This window comes from Chelonia mydas, chromosome 8 (assembly GCF_015237465.2).
Source record: "Chelonia mydas isolate rCheMyd1 chromosome 8, rCheMyd1.pri.v2, whole genome shotgun sequence".
NCBI classification, from domain to species: Eukaryota; Metazoa; Chordata; order Testudines; family Cheloniidae; genus Chelonia; species Chelonia mydas.
Genome location: NC_057854.1, coordinates 65,282,008 through 65,309,929, shown reverse-complemented (window position 1 = coordinate 65,309,929; position 27,922 = coordinate 65,282,008). Strand labels below are relative to the sequence as shown.

Sequence of the window (27,922 nt, the reverse complement as noted above, 5' to 3'; positions counted from 1 at the left end):
AGAGCAGTGGGAAGACATGGGTGTGGCACTATGATGAAAATGGAGAAAGGCTTGTTGATTTCTGTAATATGAATGACCTAGTCATTCGCGGAACCCTATTTGAAATAGTGAAATTCACAAGCTGACATGCTGTTCTCCAAAAGGCAAAAATAAGAACCAGATTGACCATATGACCAATGGCAAATGGTGAGGCTCACTGACAGATGTGAAAGTGAGAAGGGGTGCAGATGTTGACAGCGACCACCACCTTGTGCCAGTCTCCATCAAGCTAAAACTGAGGAGTGTGTGTCCACCAAACAAGGGACATAGACATTATGATATTGACAAGCTAAAGTCCCTTGATGAAGAGGAGGGGAATGCAGATGAGGAGAACAAGATATGGGACAAAGTAAAAGCAATTTATAAACAGAGCAGTGAAGTCTGTCTAGGCTATAAGACAAGGAAGGAGTAGATTACACCCAGCACCTGGAACGCCACAGAAACCAGAGGAGCCCTGAAGAAAAAAGTTTTAGACACAAAAGCCCAGAAGCTAAAGGACAAATACCACAAGCAGTATAGCAAGGCACACCGGGAGGTCAAACACCTTGTGAGAACGGACAAACTGCATTATGCTGATAATAAGGCAACACAAGCACAGGATGCAGCTGCTTGTAGTGAACAAGGAACCATCTACAAAATGATGCGGCTTATCAGTGATAAATGGCAGACACCAACAAGCACTCTCATCAAGAACAAACAAGGAGACCTACTAACAACGGAAAAAGAACTAGAAATACACTGGACAGAGCATTTCAAAGAATTGCTGAACAGAGAGCAACCTAAAGAGGAAGCAAACATCCAGGAGGCAGAAGAAGATCTTCATATCCGCAGACACGCCAACTAAGGAAGAGATCATTCAAGCCATCCTTAAAAAATGGGAAAGCTCCTGGCAAGAATAACTTGAATGCAGAATTGTTCAAGGTAAATCCTAAATTAGCAGCATCTATTCTGGCCCCTCTATTTACATCAGCCTGGGAAAGGGAAAAAGTGCCAGATGTGTGGACCAATGGGATTATAGTGAAGATACCAAAGACAGGAACTCTCAGTGATTGTAACAACTGGCATGGTATCACACTTTTATCTGTGACAAGCAAAGTATTGTGTAAGATCATAGTCCAGCGTGTATCTCAGGCAGTTGACAGCATTCTCAGAAAAGAGCAAGCTGGTTTTCGGAAAGGGCATGGATGCCCAGACCAGATCTTCACTCTACGAAACATAATAGAACAGTTAGAATGGCAACGGCAACTCTACATAAATTTCATAGACTTTGAGAAGGCTTTTGATAGCATTCACAGTACCAGCCTATGGCGCATTCTGCAGGCATATGGAATTCTTTTCCATATAATCAACGTCATCAAAAGCTTCTATTTCAACTTTACATGCAGTGTTGATCAGTGAGCTCAGTTTTGAAGTCAAAACAAGAGTACGTCAGGGGTATGTAATGTCTGCAATCCTCTTCAACATTGCCATCAACTGGATAATGCAGAGTACAACAGAAGACATGCCAAGAGGCATTAAATGGACACTCTTCTCATCCCTTGAAGACCTGGACTTCCCAGATGATGTCACTCTCCTATCACATACCCAACACTACATACAAGAAAAAAAAACTTGACTCAATGCATTCTGCCAGCAAACTGGACTGAAAATCAAGTGCAATAAGACTGATATCATGACCTTTAATATTGCCTCACCACCACCAATACATGTAGAGGATGTTCTCACCAATGTAGAAACATTCACGTACTTGGGCAGCACCATCAGCCAGGACGGTGGAACAGGCCAGGACATCCGGAACAAAACCAGTAAAGCCAGAAACACCTTCAGGAGTTTAAATACAATCTGGAAATCATCAAAATACAACATCAAAACCAAACTCAAGATTTATCAGAGCTGTGTGCTTTCAACACTACTTTATAGTGTAAAATGCTGGGGAATGAGAGAGTAGGACATGTCCAAACTGTCTTCATTCCATACAACCTGCCTCAGAAAAATCCTCTATCCTTTGGCTTAGAACAATCTCAAACCAAGATCTATTGACACAGTGCAGCCAAGAGGATGTGAGCACCATCATTGCCAGGAGGCGTTGGGGATGGATCAGTCATGTGCTTCAGATGGAAACTGATTCCATCACCAGAGTAGCAATAAGATGGACACCTGAAGGTAAGCGAAAACGAGGCCGAAAACAAGATGGTGAAGAGCTGTAGAAGCCGAGCTGAAAAACCTGGGGCACAGCTGGGAAACCACTGAAAGACTTGCCAAAAACAGACAGGAGTGAAGATGCTTCACCACTGCACTAAATGCCAGAGGCATAATAGGAATGTGATGATGATCGAGCGGCGGTAGCATTGTCGGAGGGAGAAGCTCTCTTGCCAACATAGCACAGTCCACACCTATGCTTACATCAGTGTAACTTAAGCCACCCACCTGAGTGATGTATTACACCCCAAAGTTACATAAGTGGTATTGCAGACATAGAGCCGTGGCTTAGGCTATCACTGATTTGCTGTAATAGCTTGGCAAGTCACATGACTTCACCATGACTGAACACCTTTTTTACAAAGAAGCTTACCTACCTACCTCCCTCACTGGGATTTATATGTCTTAACATTAATGAGGTAGTTTGAGGTTTTCCTATGAAAGGCACCACAGAAACACAAATTATTTATTCTTGGATTCTTTCTTCTCCCTTTAAGATGTTAACATCCAGTACTATTCCTAAAAGTCCAAGATTATAGAAGGAAAAACTAATCAATCCTGCTATGTGGAAGTGGAGTTTTTTGGAGGATATTATAAATACTTTGGGATAAAGGCAGCCAACCCAATATTCACACTGACCAATTTCCAACTGGGTTTACAGAACAAAATGTTAGGGGTCTGATCTTTCCAAGAAGAGTAATGGTGTTTCTATGGGCACCCCTATAATTAGATGTAATGTGACATCATATTCAAGGCAAATATTGTTCCAATTCTGCCAGAACCACCTGTTCCTTATTTTAAATGACCAGGCCACAAAGTACACTAAATAAAGAAATACCAACAAGAAAAAACAGAGTGGGAAAGAAAGGAGGAAGTGGGGGACGGGATAAAAAACCCTAACAGACAAAGTACCTCACACCTCTGAGTTGCAGGGATATCTTCAAAAAATGGCCAACCTAATGGTTCTCAACTCTGCAGTAATTAAATAGTTAGGCTCATTATTAGCCAAAGAACAGTTTATTTACAAGCGTTGAATTTCACAAGTGTAACGTTTAAGGCATTTTACAAATTAACTGTACAGCCAAAAAAAACGAACGAAAAACCACCGAGGAAATAGTTCTAAATAGTTTTGATTACAAGTTAACATTTAGTAAGCATAGCTGTTTAACAGTGATAGAAAAATTCCACACAAAACAAAGTAAAAGTATCAAGAAGTTATAAAAGCATTTGGAGGGAGGTGGAATGCTTCAAAACATTAGTCTCTTTCAGAGCGTTCGTCTCATCCTACTTAGATTCTGACCTATCCCTCTGCTCTAAGTTACTGCCCCCCTTTCTGTCTGGACTTTCACCGTGAATGATTTGAGAGTTGAAGGAGGGCCAAAAGAGGCAGAAGCCTCCCTACCTACAGATTCTGAAGGTGGAGCAAAGGCCATTCTCTGTCATCCTCTATGACACTAGTTAGCCTTTATACAGAACTGCTTTACATTTTTGTAAATATCTCACAAACATTAGGCCTGATCCTGCAGCATTTGCTCCCCACAGATCTGCCAGTGACATCAATGGGAGCATCCAAGGAGTGAGGCCTGTTCACTAGTTAAATGCTAAAATGTTTCTCATGTACAATTATCAGATATTAACAAAAGAAAACCATGTGCCTTGACCTAGTCACATCAAAAATATTACTTATCTTGGACAAAGGATAAACTGAGGGGAAAATTTTGCAACGTGTGTGAACATGCTATCCTTGTGCATACATAACAGTTTTAGTTCTTAGAGATTAATAGTCAGTGGTTTGTTTACTACACATTTATGTGTGTGATATATCCTTGCCTAAGGCAGGTCGGCCCGCTCTTTCTAATAGAATCATCTCCTTGGCCTAAATCACACAGCTCCACTATCACTGGTATTGCACAGCCTTCTATTTCTATTGAGAGTATTTAGGACTAGCATGTAGTTTTAGGGAACAATTACTTATTACTTTGAGGGTAATTTTTCCTTAAAGCAGATATTATATTTTATTAAAGATTTTTAAACAAGTCAGAGATATTTAACACAAAACTGTGGGAACACATTTTATTTAGTAGTACAGTACTTTTACATGTTAATTCCTGCAACTTTCCCATCAGATTATTCTCATTGAACATCTTCTGCCACCACTAACTAGCAGTACCATTTTTCCCATTAACCTAGAAGAAGCATTTAACTTTCTCCAAGACTGACACTGTGCTCTGGGTTGCAATGACATCCATCAAAAGTGTTTTTTGTTAATAAACACCACCTAGAGGTGTGAGACTCTCACGTTAATGGGCATTGCACAGGTCCAGAGGAGGACATATCCCTATGTTTCCATGAAGTTATGTCCATGAGATCAGTGCTGTTACAGTAAGATGACCAAAAAAGGGAAGGAGAAAGAAAACATACAAGAACTGGTACAATAGCTATGTCCATCTCTCCATTAGTGGCTGATCCTACAGGAATATTTTTACTTCTGTATTTAGTCCAAATTTATGCTTTTTTTTCCCCCCCTCTTCCCCGCATCCTGCTACATGTCTTCTACCTGCTGCTTTTATTTCTCTTCCAGCTACACTATACAGTGATCAATAAGATAGGCTTTCTGAATTTCCATTTCTCTTGTCTTCACATTCACCCTTTCAACCAAAAAAATAAAATTAACTTACAAGCAAAAAAAAAAAAAAAAAAAAAAAAAAAAAACTTAGATAAGTTTTACCAAAAATATTAACATTTTGGTCCTCCTTACCCAACAACTTGTTTTATAGCTGACATATGATATAATTAGAACTGTTGTCTAGGTTTTAGCATTGGAATCAATATGTGAAACCTATCTACATCACCATTCACATGACTAGTCTTGGGGGACTCACTCACAGCTAGTGAAATCTGTATATATACACTCCCAACATACCTAAAAGAGTAATTATGATACTTGAGAGGTAAATAACGGGAAAGCAAACAAAACATGGCGAAATAAACTATTGCCCTTCAATGGCAGTTGGATGCCTAACTGCTCCCTTTTGTGCCTTTGAAAATCTGCCCAATAATCCTTAAAGAGTTGTGCTGCTTTTAACAAGAGCCATACAGCAAAAATTCTAGGTCCCGATGGAAATATTTAAAACTAAAAAAATATGAGTGCTGTAACTCTAGTCACTATATAGAAATAACATCAGCATGAATCTACTAAAAATGTTTTCTTTGTCACCACAGTTTGAAGGATTTTCTAATTCTCTTGTTCTTCATTTTCATATTCGATAGTGACTATCACAGCAGAACCATCATTGCTCAGTGCTACTTTGCCAGCAATAAGCTTGCTTAACTTCTCAAAGGTGCCACAAAGTTGATTCACTTTGGGAATAGAAAAGATTTTTGCCAGAGGTATATAGACTGTGTTTTCATCAATGAATGGCTCCATGCTTCTATCAGCAGCAAGTTTTTCAGTTTCAGCTAGAGAAAGGTTCTTTGAACATCTCATGAAATATTTACATGGCTGAAATTTGAGTTTCATCTCAAGGCCATCACTAGGTGCCTTAACCTCGGACTTGAAATTGCCCAGTAGTCTTCTTTTAATGATGTCTGCTCCAAAAATAACTTCACTGACCACTGCATTCTGCAGGTACTTTTCATCTTTAAGACTTGGGTACACTGCCTTGAAAACCTTTACAATGTGCAAAAACCCAAAATATTTAACTTTATGACAGGCCCAGAAACAACATAAGTCTCTAAAACAAAGCACACAAATGTCACTGCCCAAAACAAAGGCCACTCAATAATCTGAACTATAGGGGTGGGCGGCATTGCCGAGTACTGTTTTGGATAAGAGTGGGTGAGAGAGACAAGCAGAAGGCAGACAGTAACAGAGTTGGGCCTTGTCTACACTACAAAAAAGTCAGCTTTTGTCAATAAAACAGCGGTGGTACACACTGAAATGCTTCTTCCGCCAATGTAACTCACCTGCTATGCCGACTACTAAAACAACCTCAACAAGAGGCGTAGGGCTTATATCATTATAAGGAGGGTGATGCAGTATCTGTGTAGCCACTGCATTCCTTACATCCACTGTTGGGTGTCATAATTGTCAATTTCATGGGCTGGAGTCGTGAAATTGACAAGAAAGCTGGCTCCCAAGCCAGGGTGCTACCCGGTCTCCACTCCAAGGTGGGTTGCCACCTAGACTCCCGGCTTGGTCTGCTGCCTGGGCTTCCCACTACCTGCTGGGAGCCCTACTGCCTCCCAGGGTCCAACTCCCTGCCAGGACCATGGCAGCTGACCAGATTCTAGGCACAGATCTCCCTGACACAGGCAAGAAGCCCCTGACGGCTACCCCCCTTCCCCCCTCCCACCCCGCTCCTGGAGGGGAGAGCTAAGGTATTGGTATTTTTAAAAACCTAATCACAGGCTTATTCTTTTCTCAGTACTCTTGAGTCTGAGCTGGTCTACACTGGGAACTTACATCAACATAGTTATGTCTCAGGACTGTAAACCCCTCCCGTTGGCATAGGCAGTATCTACGCGGAAGCACTGCAGCTGAGCCACTGTAGCATGTAGCAATAGTCAACTCTGGTATACACATAACCCTTATGATTCTGTCTCTCAAAACTGTCCCTTTTTGTTATTTATTGATCCCTATACAAAGTAAACTAAATGGATATGTAGAGGGAGAGCAGGAGATACTTACAGTTTTGTAAGCATGTTCTGTGTGTTTCTCAGAGTTAACAGTTTCACCACTCTTTGGATATTTTCTCACAAACACACCTATTTGAGTACAAAATCCAACATCCTCACTTCCAGATGGTGGGGTCCCAAGTCCAGTAAATTCAACTGTATAATCATAGCGAGTAGCTGCATCTATTGCCCTAAGAAAAATAATTTAATCTTATTACATTGAATGGTCATATTTTTAACGTGACGAAGAAATATGAACGACAGTGCAAGACCCCAATCCTGCTAGCTCTTATGCACTTGTTTAACTTCAGGAATATTTATTTCAACTACTCATGGGCTCGAAGTTAGGCAATACATAAGCATTGGCAGGATCAGAGCCTTATTCTGTAGTACTGTGAAATAAGATTAAATCGGGGTAGGCAAACTACGGCCCTACAGCTCGTGGTTCCCTGTTCCCGGCCAATGGGAGCTGCGGGGGGAGCAGTGCCTGAAGGTGAGGGCAGAGCGCGGAGCCCTCTGCCCGCCCCGCCCCGCCCCACCCCACCCCACCCCAGGGGCCGCAGGGACGTGGTGCCGGCCAGTTCCGGGAGCGGCACGGGGCCAGGGCAGGCAGGCAGGCAGCCTGCCTGAGCCCCACTGCTGCCACCCAGAGCCGCTCAAGGTAAGTGGCACTGGGCCGGAGCCTGCACCCCAACCCTCTGCCCTGAGCCTCCTGCCTCACCCCTCCTGCACCTCAACCCCCTGTTCTGAGCCCCCTGCCCTGAACCCCCTCCTGCACTCCACACCCCTCCCTGCACCCCAACCCCTTCCCTGTGCCCCCTCCCGCACTCTGCACCCCCTCCTGCGCCCCAACCCCCTGCCCTGAGCCTCCTCGTACACCCCGCACCCCAACCCCTTGCCCTGAGCCCCTTCCTGTACACTGCACCCCCTCCCACACCCCGCACTGCCTCCCACACCCCAGCCCCCTGCCCCAGCCCTATATTCATGGCCCTGCATGCAACTTCCCCACCCAGATGTGGCCTTTGGGCCAAAAAGCTTGCCCACTCCCGGATTAAATTGTTATCGCTGTATTTTTAAATAAACCAAAATTCCTTTAATATTTCGCAAGCATCTGCTGGAAAATATACATATTCATTATTATACCCTCTCTCTTTCTTAATAGAGCAGACAGAATGAATAAAAATACAACAGCTTGTGTAATACATCAGCTTCTTATACTTTGTCAAGTTTTCAGAATTTAATCACACTATTATCTTTTGAGACGAGTGCATTTAAAAAAAGACAATACTGGCTAAATGATAGAAATATATGCTTGAATCTGGAAGTCTGCAGGCCCAGTATAGCTTTACTAGTATCTGAAAACCCATGCTGTTGCAGAGGTGTAATTTATGAAGTCAAAATGGTTGAGAACTTAAAATTTGGATGGTACCAGACCATGAATCCCAGTGATTATTGAACCTGGTGATATTCTAAACAAAAGAATCTTTAGAGTCATGCTTGCAGCTGCTTCCTTGCATCATACTTACTCAACATTCTAGGCTTCAGAGTGATGTTTGGGGTTAGAGTGTGCTGGTTATGTTGTTGTGTGGGTGGTTGTGTTATACTGCAAAATTTGTATTTATTTGTGTAATGTAAATAAAGGGTGTGTGCTGTGGTGAGGGACTGTGTGTGTTTGGGGCTACTGAGTATGGTGGCTGTGTTTTTGTGTAGGTGGTTGCATTGATTTGTGTCTGGGGGAGATGTGCTGGGAGATGTGTGTTGATTTGTACATGTAGTGAATGAGGGACGTATGCTGCAGTGAGGAGCTGTGTGTGCTTAAGGTTATTGTGTGTGCTGGTTGTGTTGCTGTGCGGGTGGCTTTGAGAAACTGGCAGTTGGGTCATGTCTCCATCATCTGTGCAGTCTCCCTTATACAACCAATTAAACTTCTACATGCAATATAGCTGTATAGGAGGCGTGGTGATTTGTTTAGTTACCCTGACATCATAATGGTCTTCTAGGGACTCTTGGCATGGCACAGATACATACCTTGCTGTCTAATAGATGTAATTTGTTAAGTCAAAATGGCTAAGAACTTAAAAACTGGACAGTAACAGGTTGCGAAACCAACCTGGTGATATTCTGAACAAAAAGAGAAGCACAGAATGTTAAGTCAGTGTGATGCAAAGAAAAAAAGTTGCAAACATGCTTATAGCCGTTCCCATCACTTCTCACTGACTCTACAGACATAGTAAGGCTTCAGAGTGGCAGTCTTGGAATCTTATTATATAGATGAGGAGAATGGAGGCATCTCAGGTCCATAACAGTGTGCATGGGGATCATATTAAGGTGAGAAAGAGATCTAAAAGGGCCACCTCTCTTCCTCTGCACTATTCCAAGAACCCATACGTATGATAAAACTGGCGGACCTAAGAAGCAGCTCACTGGAGACAAAGCACCCAGCTGTAGAATTCTCTGCCACAGAAGATCAGGAATGCAAAATTCACACCACAAAATTTTCCTATATTTATTACACCAAAAACAAGACAGATGTTGAGACATAAGAACTCCTCAATGCCAACTGGCAAGGGAGTTACAGGAATATTCTAATTTAATATGTACATTCTGGTTTACCAAAAAAGGTCATCTGAGCCCTTAAATGAAAGCCAGGGTCACACAAGTCGTTAATATTGTTGTGAAATGTAGATACAAATATTATGTAAGGAGTTATAGGTGTATACTGAAAATAGGTTCTTAGCGTCTGTAACACAGCAGAGGCGAACAGTTTTCCTGACAGAAAAGACGTTTATTCCTCTGTCTCTCCGTTGGCATGTAAATTAAGCACTGTAAGCTAACACAATGGAGGCACATTTACATACAAAATCAACAGAAAGATATGAAATGAACCACAAAGAGCACACAATGGGGGGAAGAGAACCTTATCTTGAACCACACTTCAAAGGTTTGCTGGACTATATTTGGGGAACAGAGAAGACACCTCACCTTCCTGCACTTAGGAAGTAAACGGGCAGTGTGTTTAGATTAATGAAAATAGGATCTTAACCATCCTTGACTGAAATACTTCAGAGGACATTTGGGGTGACAGGAGATTAGCCTGTTAAATTAAGTTTAGTCTCTAGAAAGCATGTTATGATTTTGTTTTATATGTAACCTTTTGCTTCCAATATCCTTACTATTTCTTGAATCTTGGGTCATAAACCTATCCTTGATTTCACTATAAATATATTAAACTAGGTGAAAAGAAAAGGAGTACTTGTGGCACCTTAGAGACTAACCAATTTATTTGAGCATAAGCTTTTGTGAGCTACAGCTCACTTCATGGAATGCATCCGATGAAGTGAGCTGTAGCTCACGAAAGCTTATGCTCAAATAAATTGGTTAGTCTGTAAGGTGCCACAAGTACTCCTTTTCTTTTTGCGAATACAGACTAACACAGCTGCTACTCTGAAACCCATTAAACTAGGTGCTGATCCTGAGTTGAATCCTACAAGTTGCTGTGTATACTGTTTCCTTGGGGAAAGCAGACCTAGTATTTCTGTGAATGTTCAGTGGATAAGGGGCTGGTACTACAGGGGAATGCTTCAAAGGGACTCCAGGACTGAGTCACACTTATTATTAATCTGTAAGGCAAAGTAAGGCTGGCATACCCTGTTGGATCATATTAAAGAAGTTCTGTATTAAAATCACAAATGAGTTTGATTCCCCATAGTTTAAATTCCAGGGTATTACTAATTAAGAGGTCTCTTGGTTTTTGGTACTGTTTCTCTCCCTCTGTGTGTGAAACTTGCAAGCTGCTAATTGTGTTAGAACACTCTTAAGACAGAGTCTGTTCTCAAAGCAATCTTTGTAACAACAACTACTCACACAGAGAGAGGCTCAAAGCAATACTCTGTAACAATAGAAACAGCACCCAGAGACACCCCGCCCTTTTGTTGTATTCATCTCGCTTTGTTAACAATTGTGATTAAAATAGAGATAGAGGATGTATGTTGATGGATGCTTGATGTGGATAATAACTGAATGATCAGGGAGGTGCCAGCCTAAGAATCCAGTGTCCATCGGCTGAAGAAGGGGTCAAGTGGAAATAACCAGAGGACCCCCGGAGGGCAGACTGGAATCCACCCAACAGCCTCAAGAATGGGAGAACCAAAGAGCAACATAACATCTGGCAGCACGGAGCCATCAGGAATGTGCCAAATCTGCTGATTGATTCAGCAACAGCATGATGAAGCAATTCCCATAGACTTGCATAGGAAGAAATTCCTATAAAAATGGACTCTAGAAAGTGAGAACTTTGGGGTCTGATTCTGCAAACCAATTTCCAGGAGCATCAGATGAGCATCTGACAAGGCCCTGCTCCCTCCTCATGTCCAGGCCACCTGGCCAGTGGCTTGGCATGAGCAACTCTAAGGTTGGTAACTATGATAACAACCTTGCAGAACCTGAGTGTGTGTGTGTGTGTGTGTGAATAAATATGAAATTGAATAGAATGTTATAGCTATAACTAACTGCTTACTATGATTCTTTCTGTATTCACAATAAATGTGGCATTTTGCCATTTCCCCTTTAATAAGATCCTGCTGGTTTTTACTTTTTATTGGTATAACAACCCCAGAAGAGAGAGCATGTGTGACTAACAGGCTGGTACTGTCAAGCAGATGATATCCAGTTAAACATAAGCAAGCCTCCCTCGCACTGGAGGTGAGGGTAACAAGAAGAAAAGGAGTACTTGTGGCACCTTAGAGACTAACCAATTTATTTGAGCATAAGCTTTCGTGAGCTACAGCTCACTTCATCGGATGCATACTGTGGAAAGTGTAGAAGATCTTTTTATCGCACAAAGCATGAAAAAATACCTCCCCCCACCCCACTCTCCTGCTTGTAATAGCTTATCTAAAGTGATCACTCTCCTTACAATGTGTATGATAATCAAGGTGGGCCATTTCCAGCACAAATCCAGGGTTTAACAAGAACGTCTGGGGAGGGGGGAGGGGGATAGGAAAAAACAAGGGGAAATAGGTTACCTTGCATAATGACTTAGACTTGAATAGAGACTGGGAGTGGCTAAGTTAATTGTATCCAATTTGCAAATGAATTCCAATTCAGCAGTCTCTCGCTGGAGTCTGGATTTGAACTTTTTTTGTTGTAATATCGCAACTTTCATGTCTGTAATCGCGTCACCAGAGAGATTGAAATGTTCTCCGACTGGTTTATGAATGTTATAATTCTTGACATCTGATTTGTGTCCATTTATTCTTTTACGTAGAGACTGTCCTGTTTGACCAATGTACATGGCAGAGGGGCATTGCTGGCACATGACGGCATATATCACATTGGTGGATGTGCAGGTGAACGAGCCTCTGATAGTGTGGCTGATGTTATTAGGCCCTGCGATGGTGTCCCCTGAATAGATATGTGGGCACAGCTGGCAACGGGCTTTGTTGCAAGGATAGGTTCCTGGGTTAGTGGTTCTGTTGTGTGGTATGTGGTTGCTGGTGAGTATTCGCTTCAGGTTGGGGGACTGTCTGTAGGCAAGGACTGGCCTGTCTCCCAAGATTTGTGAGAGTGTTGGGTCATCCTTCAGGATAGGTTGTAGATCCTTGATAATGCGTTGGAGGGGTTTTAGTTGGGGGCTGAAGGTGACGACTAGTGGCATTCTGTTATTTTCTTTGTTAGGCCTGTCCTGTAGTAGGTGACTTCTGGGAACTCTTCTGGCTCTATCAATCTGTTTCATCACTTCCGCAGGTGGGTATTGTAGTTGTAAGAATGCTTGATAGAGATCTTGTAGGTGTTTGTCTCTGTCTGAGGGGTTGGAGCAAATGCGGTTGTATCGCAGAGCTTGGCTGTAGACAATGGATCGTGTGGTGTGGTCAGGGTGAAAGCTGGAGGCATGTAGGTAAGAGTAGCGGTCAGTAGGTTTCCGGTATAGGGTGGTGTTTATGTCACCATCGTTTATTAGCACTGTAGTATCCAGGAAGTGGATCTCTTGTGTGGACTGACCAGGCTGAGGTTGATGGTGGGATGGAAATTGTTGAAATCATGGTGGAATTCCTCAAGGGCTTCTTTTCCATGGGTCCAGATGATGAAGATGTCATCAATATAGCGCAAGTAGAGTAGGGGCGTTAGGGGACGAGAGCTGAGGAAGCGTTGTTCTAAGTCAGCCATAAAAATGTTGGCATACTGTGGGGCCATGCGGGTACCCATAGCAGTGCCGCTGATTTGAAGGTATACATTGTCCCCAAATGTAAAATAGTTATGGGTAAGGACAAAGTCACAAAGTTCAGCCACCAGGTTAGCCGTGACATTATCGGGGATAGTCTTCTTGACGGCTTGTAGTCCATCTTTGTGTGCAATGTTGGTGTAGAGGGCTTCTACATCCATAGTGGCCAGGATGGTGTTATCAGGAAGATCACCGATGGATTGTAGTTTCCTCAGGAAGTCAGTGGTGTCTCGAAGGTAGCTGGGAGTGCTGGTAGCATAGGGCCTGAGGAGTGAGTCTACATAGCCAGACAATCCTGCTGTCAGGGTGCCAATGCCTGAGATGATGGGGCGCCCAGGATTTCCAGGTTTATGGATCTTGGGTAGTAGACAGAATATCCCAGGTCGGGGTTCCAGGGGTGTGTCTGTGCAGATTTGATCTTGTGCATTTTCAGGGAGTTTCTTGAGCAAATGCTGTAGTTTCTTTTGGTAACTCTCAGTGGGATCAAAGGGTAATGGCTTGTAGAAAGTGGTGTTGGAGAGCTGCCGAGCAGCCTCTTCTTGTTCATATTCCGACCTATTCATGATGACAACAGCACCTCCTTTGTCAGCCTTTTTGATTATGATGTCAGAGTTGTTTCTGATGCTGTGGATGGCATTGTGTTCCGCACGGCTGAGGTTATGGGGCAAGTGATGCTGCTTTTCCACAATTTCAGCCCATGCACGTCGGTGGAAGCACTCTATGTAGAAGTCCAGTCTGCTGTCTCGACCTTCAGGAGGAGTCCACCTAGAATCCTTCTTTTTGTAGTGTTGGTAGGGAGGTCTCTGTGGATTAGTATGTTGTTCAGAGGTATGTTGGAAATATTCCTTGAGTCAGAGACGTCGAAAATAGGATTCTAGGTCACCACAGAACTGTATCATGTTCGTGGGGGTGGAGGGGCAGAAGGAGAGGCCCCGAGATAGGACAGCTGCTTCTGCTGGGCTAAGAGTATAGTTGGATAGGTTAACAATATTGCTGGGTGGGTTGAGGGAACCATTGCTGTGGCCCCTTGTGGCATGTAGTAGTTTAGAAGGTTTAGTGTCCTTTTTCTTTTATAGAGAAGCAAAGTGTGTGTTGTAAATGGCTTGTTTCCATGACCCAACACTCTCACAAATCTTGGGAGACAGGCCAGTCCTTGCCTACAGACAGCCCCCCAACTTGAAGCGAATACTCACCAGCAACCACATACCACACAACAAAACCACTAACCCAGGAACCTATCCTTGCAACAAAGCCTGTTGCCAACTGTGCCCATATATCTATTCAGGGGACACCATCACAGGGCCTAATAACATCAGCCACACTATCAGAGGCTCGTTCACCTGCACATCCACCAACGTGATATATGCCGTCATGTGCCAGCAATGCCCCTCTGCCATGTACATTGGTCAAACTGGACAGTCTCTGCGTAAAAGAATAAATGGACACAAATCAGACGTCAAGAATTATAACATTCATAAACCAGTCGGAGAACACTTCAATCTCTCTGGTGACGTGATTACAGACATGAAAGTTGCGATATTACAACAAAAAAAGTTCAAATCCAGACTCCAGCGAGAGACTGCTGAATTGGAATTCATTTGCAAATTGGATACAATTAACTTAGGCTTGAATAGAGACTGGGAGTGGCTAAGTCATTGTGCAAGGCAACCTATTTCCCCTTGTTCCCCCCCCGACGTTCTTGTTAAACCCTGGATTTGTGCTGGAAATGGCCCACCTTGATTATCATACACATTGTAAGGAGAGTGGTAACTTTAGATAAGCTATTACCAACAGGAGATTGGGTTTGTGTGTGTGTGTGTGTGTGTGGGGGGGGGGGGGGGGGGGGGGGGGGGGGGGGGAAGAGAAAACCTGGATTTGTGCTGGAAATGGCCCAACTTGATTATCATACACATTGTAAGGAGAGTGATCACTTTAGATAAGCTATTACCAGCAGGAGAGTGGGGTGGGGGGAGGTATTTTTTCATGCTTTGTGTGTATAAAAAGATCTTCTACACTTTCCACAATATGCATCCAATGAAGTGAGCTGTAGCTCACGAAAGCTTATGCTCAAATAAATTGGTTAGTCTCTAAGGTGCCACAAGTACTCCTTTTCTTTTTGCGAATACAGACTAACACGGCTGTTACTCTGACATCAGCTTTTTCAAAGTAGCAACATCTGTCAGTCTGCGCATGCACCCTTGCACCTCCTCGTGGTTTCGCCCAAGGCGATAAAGGGTGGGGCAGACTGACCATATCTCAGTTCCTTCTCCACCATAGATCTACCAGATCTGCAGCAAAGGGAAAAGGTGGTGGGATTAGAATACAGATAGGGACCACACATCTCCAAGAACTTCCAGTTACAGGTAAGTAACATCCCCTTCTTCGTCAAGTGATGGTCACTCTTGTATTCCATTGAGGATAATTAACAAGCAGGAAAATGACACAACTGTGGAACAGAGGACCGCTGTGCCATACAAGGCATCCATCGCCAAATCATGCACCAGAGCATAATGAGAAGAAAAGCTGTGTACCAAACTTCATGAGGCTGCCTTCCATATGTCCTCAAGGGGCAGTCATGGTGCACGACGGTAGTCGACACTTGTACTCTCATGGAATGGGCCTGCATCCCACCTGGTGGGGACCATCCCGATAACTGATAGGGGAGCATAATGTACCCTGAGACCTACTTCAAAATTCTCTGGGTGGAGATGGCCTGCTCTTTAATTTTCTCTACTATGATGACAGTCTGGGAGATTTCCAGGATGGCTTCTTCCTTTGTAGATAAAAGGCCAGGATCCTATGTACATCAAGAGAGTGAAGTCGCTGTTCCTTATTTGAGGTGTGCGGTTTAGGAAAAAAAGTGGATAGATGTATGGCTGGTTTAGGTGGAAGCGGGAAACCCTTTGGGATGCAGGTGCAGTGAAACTTTGTCCTTACTGAACGTGATGAAAGGGGGGAGTTGCTGTTAGAGGGCTTATCCGTTCACCCTCTCAGTTGCCTGGTCCTTCTCACGTGAACAGAGAGCAGCAATACCCGAAGTCCGAAGGTGCAAACAATTCAATGTTTATTGGGGTGAACTTCCAGCAAGAAATGATTCCAATTTCCTTCCTCAGTGTCCCCCTTCCTAGCTCTGACGCCACAGAGCCTTGCCTGTGACCTTGTTCCCATTCCCCACCTTAGCAAAACATGATTCTAATTCCCCCCCATTCCTGATTGACTAAAGACTATATAGTAAAACTTGAGGTCTGCTTAGTTATACCTTAACCAATCATTTTACTGTAACATGATTATCTAACCAATTATATCGCACCACCTTAATTGGTTTACACCCAACAAAATTAATTATACGGCAGGCAGAAACAATCACAGAGCCAGATAGAGATTATACATACAACCAACCACCCTCACACATAAACTGTATTTAAAAAGTAAACCTCTACCATTGCTTTTTACTGTTTTGAGTACAAATAATGTAATGTACAGTAACTAGCAAACTCACCAACTCTGAAATTGTGTTTGGTCCCATTCAAATTTATGGTCTGAATGTCTGAACAGTGTCACTCCTGGGAGCAAAGGATTAAATTCTGAGTTTGGAGTGCTGATTACAATCATGGCTGGAGCCATAAAACCAAATACCACTTCTGGAAACTTTTCCAGTTCTGCTGCTTCCAGGTGCTCTATTCTGAAAAAGATAGGATTACATAGGTCCTTAAAGTCTTACAGGGTCTTTTGACTTTCTCTACAATCAATTCAACTAAACTAGGTATGTCCTAATATTTCAGTCATGTGGTTAAAATTACACCACTGCTGCAAATAGAATAAATATAAGTTGTCCAAGGGGATTCTTTACTATTTTTCATAATCTCTCCCTCTTTCATACTTTTTTTCACGCTTCCATCGACACACACTGCCCAAAGTTCCGAATATGATTACCGTCACACATTAGAAAGGTCAGCCACATCCCGCTAATCTTCCATTTGAATTATGAAAGTGTTAAATGTACAGGATTGAACAAGTTTGCTAAGAGTAAAGGCTTTGAACTCTAATTTCAACCGTCCTGACCTCAATGAGTCTTGCCACATTACAAAGTACGATGCAAAGGAAAAACAGAATGAAACATGGAATTCTGCTCTATGAATATTTATATTTACAATGTGTTTGATAAGAAAAATTGGAGAATGTAAGCTTAATACTCACAATTCAATGCACGTTACCAAGTCAAAACCAAGCATGCAAGGATCTTTATGAGCAACTGAGCCATGATGCAGGGTCACAGTTAGAGATCTTTCACTTGGTTGCAGGTAATCAGCAGGAAGGGGAGACAACCTATGCCTAGGAAAACATTCAAAATTAAACAATTGTTGACCTAAAAACTCTATATCCTTATAAAGCCTATTAGCTTGGCTATGTGAGCAAGTGTACCCATATGCTATGTAGTTGTGCTGAGAGGAGAAAAATGTCAGCTTGCTAGAAATTATTACCTCAAGAACTGTTAAATAAGAATAAATATTGTTAGCAATATTCTTCACTAACCCCAACAAGTACCAGATATTTAGGTTAGCAAAATACAGTAAGTAAATAACAGATGTTTGATCATACAGTTGGAGATTTATTGGAAAGTTTGTAAATATGCTAAAAATAAGTCTGTCTGTGAAAAAGAGGAAATTAAAAAAATGAAACTGTAAACAATTCCTGTATAAAATATGCCAAGTTGTAAGCAAAATTAGAACCAGACAAATAGGTCAAGCTAATCATCAGGCTGCAAAGAGCAGTTCTCACAGACTTGACAATGTACCTTTCTGTTACACTCTGACTAACAAATTATTTAATAAAATCAATCAAGGTGACTAATCTGAGGTTTTTTTAAGTACTGAGTAAATTGGAACCTCACTCAATTTGTAACACAATACAAGAAGGATCTCGTTGGGACAAGATTCTTGTCCTGAGTCTGTCCTTAATAAGGGCCTCCTATAAGAAGCTGTACATGCTTAACTCCTGTTTATTTCAATGGGAGTTGAGCATGTTCAGCAACAAACAGGTACAGGAACATGCAAGACAAAAGAATAAGTACGCATTTGTAATTGTTTGGTGCTGAACCATTAATATGACTCAATCTTCCTAAGAAACATTAAAGTTAACTTTTTACCGAGGATAAGTACCTCTTAACAGACAAAACAGTTTTCAGTACAGTTCTGAAGTCTTTAATTAAAGACCATTTTTATTAGGAGATGATTTTTGAGGTTCTCCTGGATAGTTGCTTAAGATGGGAATCACTGTGGTCCCTTACATAGAAAGATATCAATAATCTTCTGAGTGTGTCAATAGACACTCAAGTCTTAAAGGAAGCAAACAAAAGAAAAACCTACTATGTAAAGACTAAAGTTAATTGAAATCTATAAATAAGCGCACAGGCTGAGGCTCCATCTTTAAATTATGATAATGTTTAAAATCTAAGAGACCAACAATAAGTCCCCGACTGGAAAAAAAATCAGCTTAGCTGTTTCACCTCAATGATTTTAAACCCAAAACTTATTTGTACTTTGTTTTTCTTTTGAAATTATGAAGATTCTACATACATTGTTCCTTATAACCCAATCACTGAAGCCTGGAGATATTAAAAAGATTAAAACATAACCACAATGTCCTATGTGGACTGCACAGAACAATGGGGATTTGATAAATGGGCACTGGTTGCTGCAGTAGTTGACTGATACAGGAAAAAATGGCCGATGAACCCTCAGCTTCGCAACTACACAGAAAAAGTAACATTTAAGTTAAATTTGGAGCCTGAAACCTTGACTGTAATAAAGCCTCAACTGAGAACCGATACAGAATAAAAATTAAAAAAACAATCTGATCTCTTTTATGGGCCTGACCTTAAAGGGTCTTTCACCATGTACACTGCAGAAGAGGACCCCTGGGCCAAATCTCAACCTTGAAGAGAAGACTACATCACCAATCAGGAGAGTACAGTGCTAAGTTCACACCAAACCTATTCAAGTGTGGGGGAAGGAAGCTAGCTTTGTTTCCAACTGTCTTTGAAGTTCTTTGCTTCTTTCCGTGTTAACCTGTCATATTTCTTGTGAATTGATGTGACATTAAAAAAAAAAGTGGCCAAAAAAAGCTTGTGATTTCTTCCCTTCATCAAAGGCAGTTTGACCTGGACATAGGCAGAACCCAGTAATTTAAAAATGAAAGTATGTGGTGTGTTTTTGGAATCTACGAAGTGCCTCTTATTGTCCGTTAGGAAAAGAAACAAACCTAATGCAAATGAGCAGCCACCTGCTATGACTATCTACAATAAGACAAGAAAGTAAAGGAGGAATTGGACTTCAGCAATAGTCCTCCAAGGTTGCAAAAATCCGACTTTGCTGCCAGATATCTTTGAAGATAAGAGATGCTATTGTCAGCTCTGATGGCAATAGAGTTCCAGAAACATAGCAAACTGAGATGCTTACAAAAACCAAACCAAAATTGAAAAAAAATCCTTATCATTTCCAAAAAGAAAGTTACTATGAATCCATATTAACCTCCTTTCAAAATAAAATAACTAAAATAAATTGGTTATTGAAGACATTTGTACATTTCCTTTTAAACATTTTGTTTATACATTATAAAACAACATATACAGTAATAAAAAAAATAAATGTAAAGCTCCTTCACCCCAGGTAAATAACAACCACCAAGAAAACTTGTGTGTGGTACAATCTATATCCTGCAGCTATCACTGGAGCAATGGTACTTTCAACTTCAACTTCTGTGTTTAGGAAACAGAGCTTTTTCACCAACTGGTGCATAAATTTGGAACTCAGTCCTGAGAGAGCTCACATAACCACAAACCCTAGTGCCTTCTCAGCAAAATACAAAACCCATTTCTCTAACCTCACCTTCCCACAATAAAAACAAAAACAACAAAGTCCAATCCATACTGATTGGAAGGAAAAGAGAGCAAAATATAACTTATGCAACTGTCAATTTTGGGAAGTGCTCAGCTAACCATAGTGATGGGTGCCACATAAAAACAAAAAGATTTGATGCCAACAACAGCATGTGGCATACCAGTAGTTTTACAAAACCACCATACCAATTCCCAATATACTCAATCTTTACATACCAAATAGTTCACAACTTTATCTTTATGCTGAATCTCTTGACAACTACTGCTGCAACATGCTGTTAGGCTGAACCAAATACTGAATTATTAAGAAAAATAATGCAAAAAGCATCTTACATTTTCTCCTTCATCACATTCTCCCTGATATCTAGCCCGGCTAGCACCTCAATGCATTTGCAGAATTTCAGCATCCAGAGAAGTGTACAGTCAGCACATCCCAAGTCTGCAACCTATAAAGTAGATTTGAAAACAATGGCATCTTAATACCCCATATTCTTAAGTTATTTGTGTGACTCACAAAATATGTTCTGCATTGATATTAAACAAAATTTTTATGAAATAGGAATTAAATGCATGACATTTCTATGAAATTTTATAATTTAGTTTTACAAGCGGTACATGAATTGAAAAGATTCTTTACATAGAAGGACATTTAGGCCCCAGTCCTGCAAGCTGTTCTACACAGGTTGGCCTTTATGCAGTTAATAGGGCTCCACATGAGCATAAGGGTTCACTCATGTGCAATAGTTTAGATCCTGAGCCAGCAAAGACTTACACACATGCTCATAGGTGCTGCAACTAGGGGTGCTGCTGCACCCCCTGTCCTGAAGTAGTAATAACAACCCAAATATATGGTTTCAGCCTTCAGTAGCCCCACTATAAAAATGGTTCCCGCACCACCGCACATGCTTAACTCTTCTCAACGAATAGCTCCATTTTTTTCATTGGGACTACTCACAATGCATAAAAGTTAAGAACCTGCCCAGCACCATCCAGATAGCTAGGCAGGGCCCTATCAACAATGAATTAGTAGCCTTTATCCAGCTTTTTTTTGGGTGGGGGGCATCCACTGTAATCTCAAGGACAAGATGAGCATGCAAACTAAACAACGCTCTACACCCCAATACTCCGTTCGGATCAGGATTGAAGCACACTGAAGCCCAGCTGATGTGGGGAAGCCTAAACTGTTTCTACTCAGGCTAAATCTGACCTGTTGATAAACAGAGAACTCCAGTTTTTACACTAAATTAATTTACCAAAAAAAAAATAAAAAAAAAATAAAAATTTTGCATTGCCAAGCCAGAAGCATTAAAGTTTTATAGATACACATGCAACAGAGCTACTGAACGGATCCTGTTCAAAACCAGATCAAAATGTCATGATCTCATACAGTGGAACAGAAAAGTGCTTTATAAAGCAATAAATTAGCTATTGGTAACGTGAATACATAAGAAACACAAATGTCATTATACAACTGCCAAAAGCTCACATATTCCCTGAGACATTAAAACCTGTGTCACAGAGACCCAATGTTGGGGAGAACATGGAGATTAACCCTAGATCCCTACACTTTTTTTATTTCAAAATTTAGAAAATTAAAAAGGTTAGCACTTTTCATTTTTCATCTTCAAATCTTTTTAAAACAGTAAGTGCCTTGGCATCTTCAATTTCCAGTGGTAAAAAAACAGGATTCTCTTCTATTTTTGCACAGATGATTGCATACTAACACTATCCCAGATTTTTAATGTCTTTCTTTTGTGTGAGTGTGCATTTTTGCGTGACTGAGAGAGAGGAGCTTGGCACTATATTGGCACTACAAAACAGAGAGACTGAAAGATGTCTAGGGCTTGTCTTCATTGCAACAGTTAGCTTAACTTAAGTGAGAACAACCACTCTGCTAAGCAACACTGTACATAGTTACACACTGTATAATTTTGATTAGGAGCACAGGGTACATCTACACTGCAGCTGGCAATGTGCCTCCCAATGCAAGGAGATTTAAGCATGCTAGCATGCTTAAAATAGCAGTATGGCCATTGCAACATGGGTGGCAGTTCAGGCTAACCATTCAAGTTTGGCGGAGCTTGGACTCAGGTGGCTACCCCAAGCTACCATGTGTGCTGCAACATCCATCACATTTTTTTTTTTTTTAGTGTGCTAGCTTGAGCAAAGCTAGTGCGTGTCTTTCTACCCACTTTGCGAGTCATGTTTCCAGTTGCACAGTAGACATATAGGCAGAGTGATTGGATTAACTGCTTCTGTGTTGTTGTAACTTGAGCTGCTGCATCCCCACAGCATTACTAGCAAGCATCAGCAGCACTTGAGTTTCAACCCCACAAGCTACCTTGAGTTTAAAGCACCACTTAAAAATCTCTAGCTTGAGTTACGTGTGGACAGGAGTTGGGTTAGGGGAAAAACCTGAGTTAGTTCAAGCTAACATTGCAGTGAAGACAAACCTTTAGGGGAAGGAGCTCGGACTAAGCCCTTCAAAGAGTCTTTTCAAATATTTTTTTTCCTTTAAAAGAAAACAATAAAATGTTCAGAAAATCACCCACTGCCCAGCAAGAGGCAAACATACTTTTATTTGTGTGTTTTAAGCCCTAAAAAACATTTGAGTTCCAGTGTTTTTTTTTCAGTTGACTAGTTATATGAGCTCGGAAAAAGCCAAACATGGCTGTCAAGAATAGTTTGCCAAGGTAACTCAGCTTTAACAAAACTCCCTGAAGTGCCGGTTCTTGGCATTGGAAGTCAGACAACACTGGTATTTCCTGTTTCTAGATGTCTTGTGGAAGCATTTACTGTATCTTTTAAAATGTAAGCTCTGAAAAAACAAACATACCAACCTTCTTAGGTTTGTATTTAATCACTAAATCTTTAATGAACTGGTAACGTTGTTTGTACAGGGGAGGTATGAACTTAATTGTTCCTCTGAGATCATCCTTTTGAAGATTTGTATCCATCATACTGTCCACACTAAAAATTAAAAATAAAGATTTCTGAAATATTTTCACAACAAATTCCATCAGTTTATTGTTCTCTGTGGTATTCAATTCATAATATAGATGTGATCCTGTTTTCATATTAAGTCAGTGACAAAATTCTTACTGATGTCAATGGGAACAAAATGAGGCTTTATACCCCTTTCACCATATTTGACAATGAAAATACCCTTTACACAGTCATAATACAAATGAGCCATTTCCCAACAGCTTATCTTTGTCCATCCAAATGGGGGGAGCAAGAAGGAACAGGTGTCAAGCACAATCCACTGTAGCCTGGTTGGCTAATTTTTCAATCAATTGCAAAAAAAATTACCTAAAATATCATTTTCATACGTTTGCTGTTGCAACTGCTTTGTTTTATATTTACTGCTTGTGTATTTGTTTGGCTCAATATACTTTATGTAAAGTGGCAAATAACAGGAAATGTTTTTTGTGATTAATGTTCCTATATAACATGAAAGGTTCAGTCAGCCCTTAGCTTTAGATTTATTACAAATTAGAGGCATATAATCAGTGCCCGCAGTAAAATTTTACACTGCATTGCTAATAAAATGCAATGTCTCACTGGAAAGATAATCATTACTGCACTTCCAATCTCTGCATTTTCCCCATTACTTAAGTTACATCCTTGAACAAATAAATGTTTGGAAAGAAATATCCTCCTAAACCTAAAAACAAGGGTTTCATAATATTAATAGCATAATAAATTATGAATGAAGTCAGCAGGAATAGGGTAAGCTAGGCAGTGCAAAGTCTTTTGAATAGGTGTCTTTCTAGTTCAATGCTCATAGTTTGCATCTGTGGTGAACAGCTCCCTGGCAGGTCTAATTAGAAAGAATTGCTATCAAACATGTTTGTGACAAGGCTACTGACAATTTTGCCTTTGCATGGCCTTCAAAGCCTTCTAGGGCTGTCTCATCACTGAAAGAAATGTGATTTAGGATCTCTCTCAAGAAATACAAGAAACGAAGGGAAATACAGCTCTTTGTGCCGTGGGCCAGCTCCAGGGCCAATGCCCAGGCTTGGCAATAGTGCATCTTCCAGCCATTCCAAGCGAAATACAGGACTGTTTTTGGTGGTATCACCAACTACTGAATTTGGAATAAAAAACCCCACTCATGTCACATCTTCCTCTGGAACCCCAAATTCCTGGGCTCCCACCCCTCAGTCTACACTCACAACACCCCCCAAATACTAGGATACGCCCCCACCTCATTCTGCAGCCCCTGCACCCTCGGGCCCTTCCCTACACCTCATTCGCTGAGTTCCAGATCCTCGGGAGCTTCCCCCCACCCCGGCACCGATCCCTGCCCCACTCCTAAACCCTAGGGCTCTTCACGCTGCCTCAGCCCCAGGAGCCTCTCCTCCCCCCACTGACGGATACCTGTAGCCGCCCTGCCGGAGTAAGATGCCTCACAGGACCCGTGGCCGCGCGGCGACGAAGGCAGAGAGCGAGGGGCTCTAGAGGATCAGCTCACGCGAGGACGGTTAGCAGGTGGCAGAGAGCGGAACGCCCCGCCCCTCTGCGTCCCACGGAACACCCAGTTCCCCCCTCCCCTCGGCTTGGCTACCGCACATCGGCTCTGCTCTAATCCCGTTCCAGGCTTTCTGTATGCCCCGGGCCCCTTCGCCTCTCCCTAGCCGCCAGTACTGGTCTGTTCCCCGCTCTTCCTCACCTTGACCACCCCCAACCAAAGCCACCCTCTGTCTCTGCCTGGCTCATCTCCCAGTCCTTTCTGTCCCAGCCTTACCCTGCATATTTCCTTTACATTAGGGTTTTCCCCTCTGGGGGAAGAGTGAAAAGAATTAAGCAGTCCTACTGCAGGTCAGGGAGGATCACCAATGCACAGCGACTGAGCAGCTGTCACTTTCTTCAACACAGCCCCATGATTAAAAGATTCTGGACTTGTAAGGCCTAGTACCATGGGATTTATTTGGCAATGAAAGAATGAGTTATCAAATCCAAGTCACCACTCAGGTGCTGATGAGCTCCTAAAAGACTAGGTCTATTACTCAGCCAAAACCAGAGTGAGGCTTCTTCTCTCTGTTGGAGCCAGGTCTCAAATCTGTCTCCTTCAGTAAGGTCTGTAAAATAAGCCATGTTTGAAGTTTCTTGCTTCAGCCATTTTTTACTTATATGGCCACAACAATTTAATTCAAAAATTAAAAATAGTGTTTTTTAATAGGTAGGTTGTTGTAGAAATGCATTGGGATTATGGGCCAGTCACCAAGGCTCAGATCCACACAGGGACTTCCTGTCTAGTCACCAATCCCCAGGAAATGGCTTGACCATCAATTACTTACCTCATTATAAAATGGTTTTGAAGTTAGAACAGACATCTTTTAATATGGTTGTCAGTAATGTTGGGACCCTGTCCATACTTTTAAAGTTTTTGGATATCACATTTTTAGGTTGTTATAGTTCCTGCATGTCTTGTAAATAACTGAGATAAGGTGGGTGAGGAAATCTATTGGACCAACTTCTACTGGTGAAAGAGACAAGTTTTTGAGATGCATAGAGCTCTTTTTCAGGCCTGGGAAAGTACTCAAAGTGTCACAGAAAAATAGGAGGTGGAACAGATTGTTTAGCATAAGTACTTAACATATATTCTAAGGGAAGTGCCCTGTTACATCTCTGCAGACAGGCCAAAAAAGACAGGTAAGTGGGTTACAGGTTGTTGTAACAAACCACAAATCCAAGGTATTTATTAAGACCAATATTGTTAATGTGTAGCAAAATGATTAATTTAAGCTCCCACGCTAATTGTTTGAAGGTGTTGTGCATAGGGTTGCCAACCCTCCTGGTTTCGTTAGGAATCTCCCGGAATCAGGCTCCATCTCCCAGAGGCTGCTGAAGCCAATGGAGACTTTAGGCTGCTAAAAGTCCGGCGATGCGGCAAGACTAAGGCAGGCTCCCTGCCTGCCCTGGCCCCATGCCACTCCCGGAAGTGGCTGGCACGTCCCTGCGACCCCTGGGCATGGGGGGTCAGGGAGGCTCTACGTGCTGCCCCCACCCAGAGCACTGACTCCGCAGCTCCCATTGGTCGGGAACTGCAGCCAATGAGAGTGGCAGGGGCAGTGCGCGGAGACCCCGTCCCGTCCCGTTACCCCCCCCGGGGCTGCAGGGACATACCGACTGCTTCCAGGAGTGGCGTAGGGCCAGGGCAGGCAGGGAGCCTGCCTTAGCTCCACTGCACCACCATCCGGGAGCCACCTGAGGTAAGTGCCGCCCGGCTGGAGCCCGCACCTCTCACCCCCTCCCGCATCCCAACCCCCTGCCCCAGCCCTGAGCCCCTTCCAGCACCCAAACTCCATCCAGAGCTTGCACCCCACACTCCCACCTGCACTCCAACCCCCTTCCCCAGACTCAGCCCAGAGCCCCCTCCCACACTCCAAACCCCTCGACCCCAGCCCAGAGCCTGCACCCCCTCCCGGCCCCAACCCTCTGTTTCGGCCTGGTGAAAGTGAATGAGGGTCGGGGAGAGCAAGTGACAGAGGGAGGGGAGTGGAGTGAGCAGGGTGCAGCCTCAGAGAAGGGGCGGGGCAGAGGTAGGACCTCAGGAAAGGGCATGACAGGGGCAAGGCAAGGGTGTTTGGGTTGTGTGATTAGACAGTTGGCAACCCTAGTTGTGCAGGATTGCCTTGAGGACAAGGACTGAGAGGTCAGATATGGAGGGATCATTTTGTGAAAAGTGTTTGCCCACAGGTGATAGGGTGTTTTTGTCTTTTATGCTAAATAATCTGTTCCACCTCATATTTAGCTGTGAAACTCAAAGGAGGTACTATGAGATTTTATTAATATTTGTAAAACACTTTGAATTATTTGGATCAAAGGTTCTGTATTTCCTGTTTTGATTCATTATAGCCTGGTAGAATCATCACTGGATATGAGTCAATATAGCATTTGTGAAGAGGGGAAAAGTGAACTCACACACCTAAAATGATATTTTTGTAAAGGGGGCCTTCTCCACAATTACTAATTTTGAGGTCACTTCTTCACTACAAAACAAAAGTCATCACAAGAAGACATTTTTCTTGATTGTTAAATATTAGGTAGTGTGTATAGAGGTGGAGATGGGAACCTTTGAAGATTGTCAGAATGAAAGAAGTAGGAAGTGCTGTCAGCAATTTTCAACTTTAGTGTTTTGCTTTGAAGAATTCAAAAGTGAACGCTTGATCTGCAAGTTTTGAAAACCTTTTCTGATAAGAGGGGAAACAATTTATTTAAATTAGTTCCTCACTTCATAAAAGCAGAGTTCCTCAGATTTAGTCTGTTATCTAAAATTTTTGTTTTATTTCTGTCATGCAGTGGCAGATCCAGCCATCCAAGAGGTTGTTCATTATAAGGCTATTTACACATTATAATCAGTAATTTCAGGCAGGGTACTCCTGCTTCATTCAACTCTAATAGCATCTAAAGGTAAGTGTAATTGTTCTAAGAACTTTTAAACTACCATAATCTACAGAAAGCAATAAATTGAATTATAATACAGATTTTTTTGATATCAGCATAATCCCATATTTTGCATGCTGCAGGGATTTTTCTGTTCAATCACCTCCATCCTAGCTAAGGAGGAAGACTCAGACTTATTGCCAATTTTAGCTATTCTGTCAAAACTAGAAATTTCTGAGTTAAAGTAGGAAAATTTGCCAAAATATCATGTGAATCAAGAAAGTCTAAGACTATGTCCACACTGTCTCCCGCCGACATAGCTACCACCGCTCGTTGGATGGAGGTGGCTTAATTATCTTGATGGGAGGGCTCTCTCCCATCTTAGAACAGCTATACGAGCGATCGTACAGTGGCATAGCTTGATAAGCTCGCCAGTGTAGACATGGCCTAAGTCACTGGAATTCCATAAGATGCTTCAGGTTTCAGAGTAACAGCCG

At 42.2% G+C, this 27,922-nt stretch overlaps 1 protein-coding gene across 3 annotated transcripts in view; it reads right to left on the bottom strand.

Annotated features, from left to right (window-relative positions):
- Positions 1 to 4,297: 4,297 nt before the first annotated feature.
- Positions 4,298 to 27,922, bottom strand: part of HENMT1 (HEN methyltransferase 1) — a 29,336-nt gene continuing 5,711 nt past the window's right edge. The window contains exons 1-7 of one of the 3 annotated variants that reach the window (XM_043552795.1): positions 24,417 to 24,566; positions 22,874 to 23,003; positions 20,367 to 20,479; positions 17,333 to 17,467; positions 16,635 to 16,817; positions 6,929 to 7,106; positions 4,298 to 5,908 (exon numbers count right to left, since the gene is read on the bottom strand). In XM_043552795.1, the coding sequence (XP_043408730.1) occupies positions 5,474 to 5,908; positions 6,929 to 7,106; positions 16,635 to 16,817; positions 17,333 to 17,467; positions 20,367 to 20,479; positions 22,874 to 22,993 (1,164 nt within the window). In that variant the 5' untranslated portion in view covers positions 22,994 to 23,003; positions 24,417 to 24,566 and the 3' untranslated portion in view covers positions 4,298 to 5,473. Of the gene's footprint in view, positions 5,909 to 6,928; positions 7,107 to 16,634; positions 16,818 to 17,332; positions 17,468 to 20,366; positions 20,480 to 22,486; positions 22,546 to 22,873; positions 23,004 to 24,416; positions 24,567 to 27,922 lie in introns of those variants that run through there. The other 2 variants (XM_043552797.1, XM_043552796.1) reach the window with 2 other exon arrangements.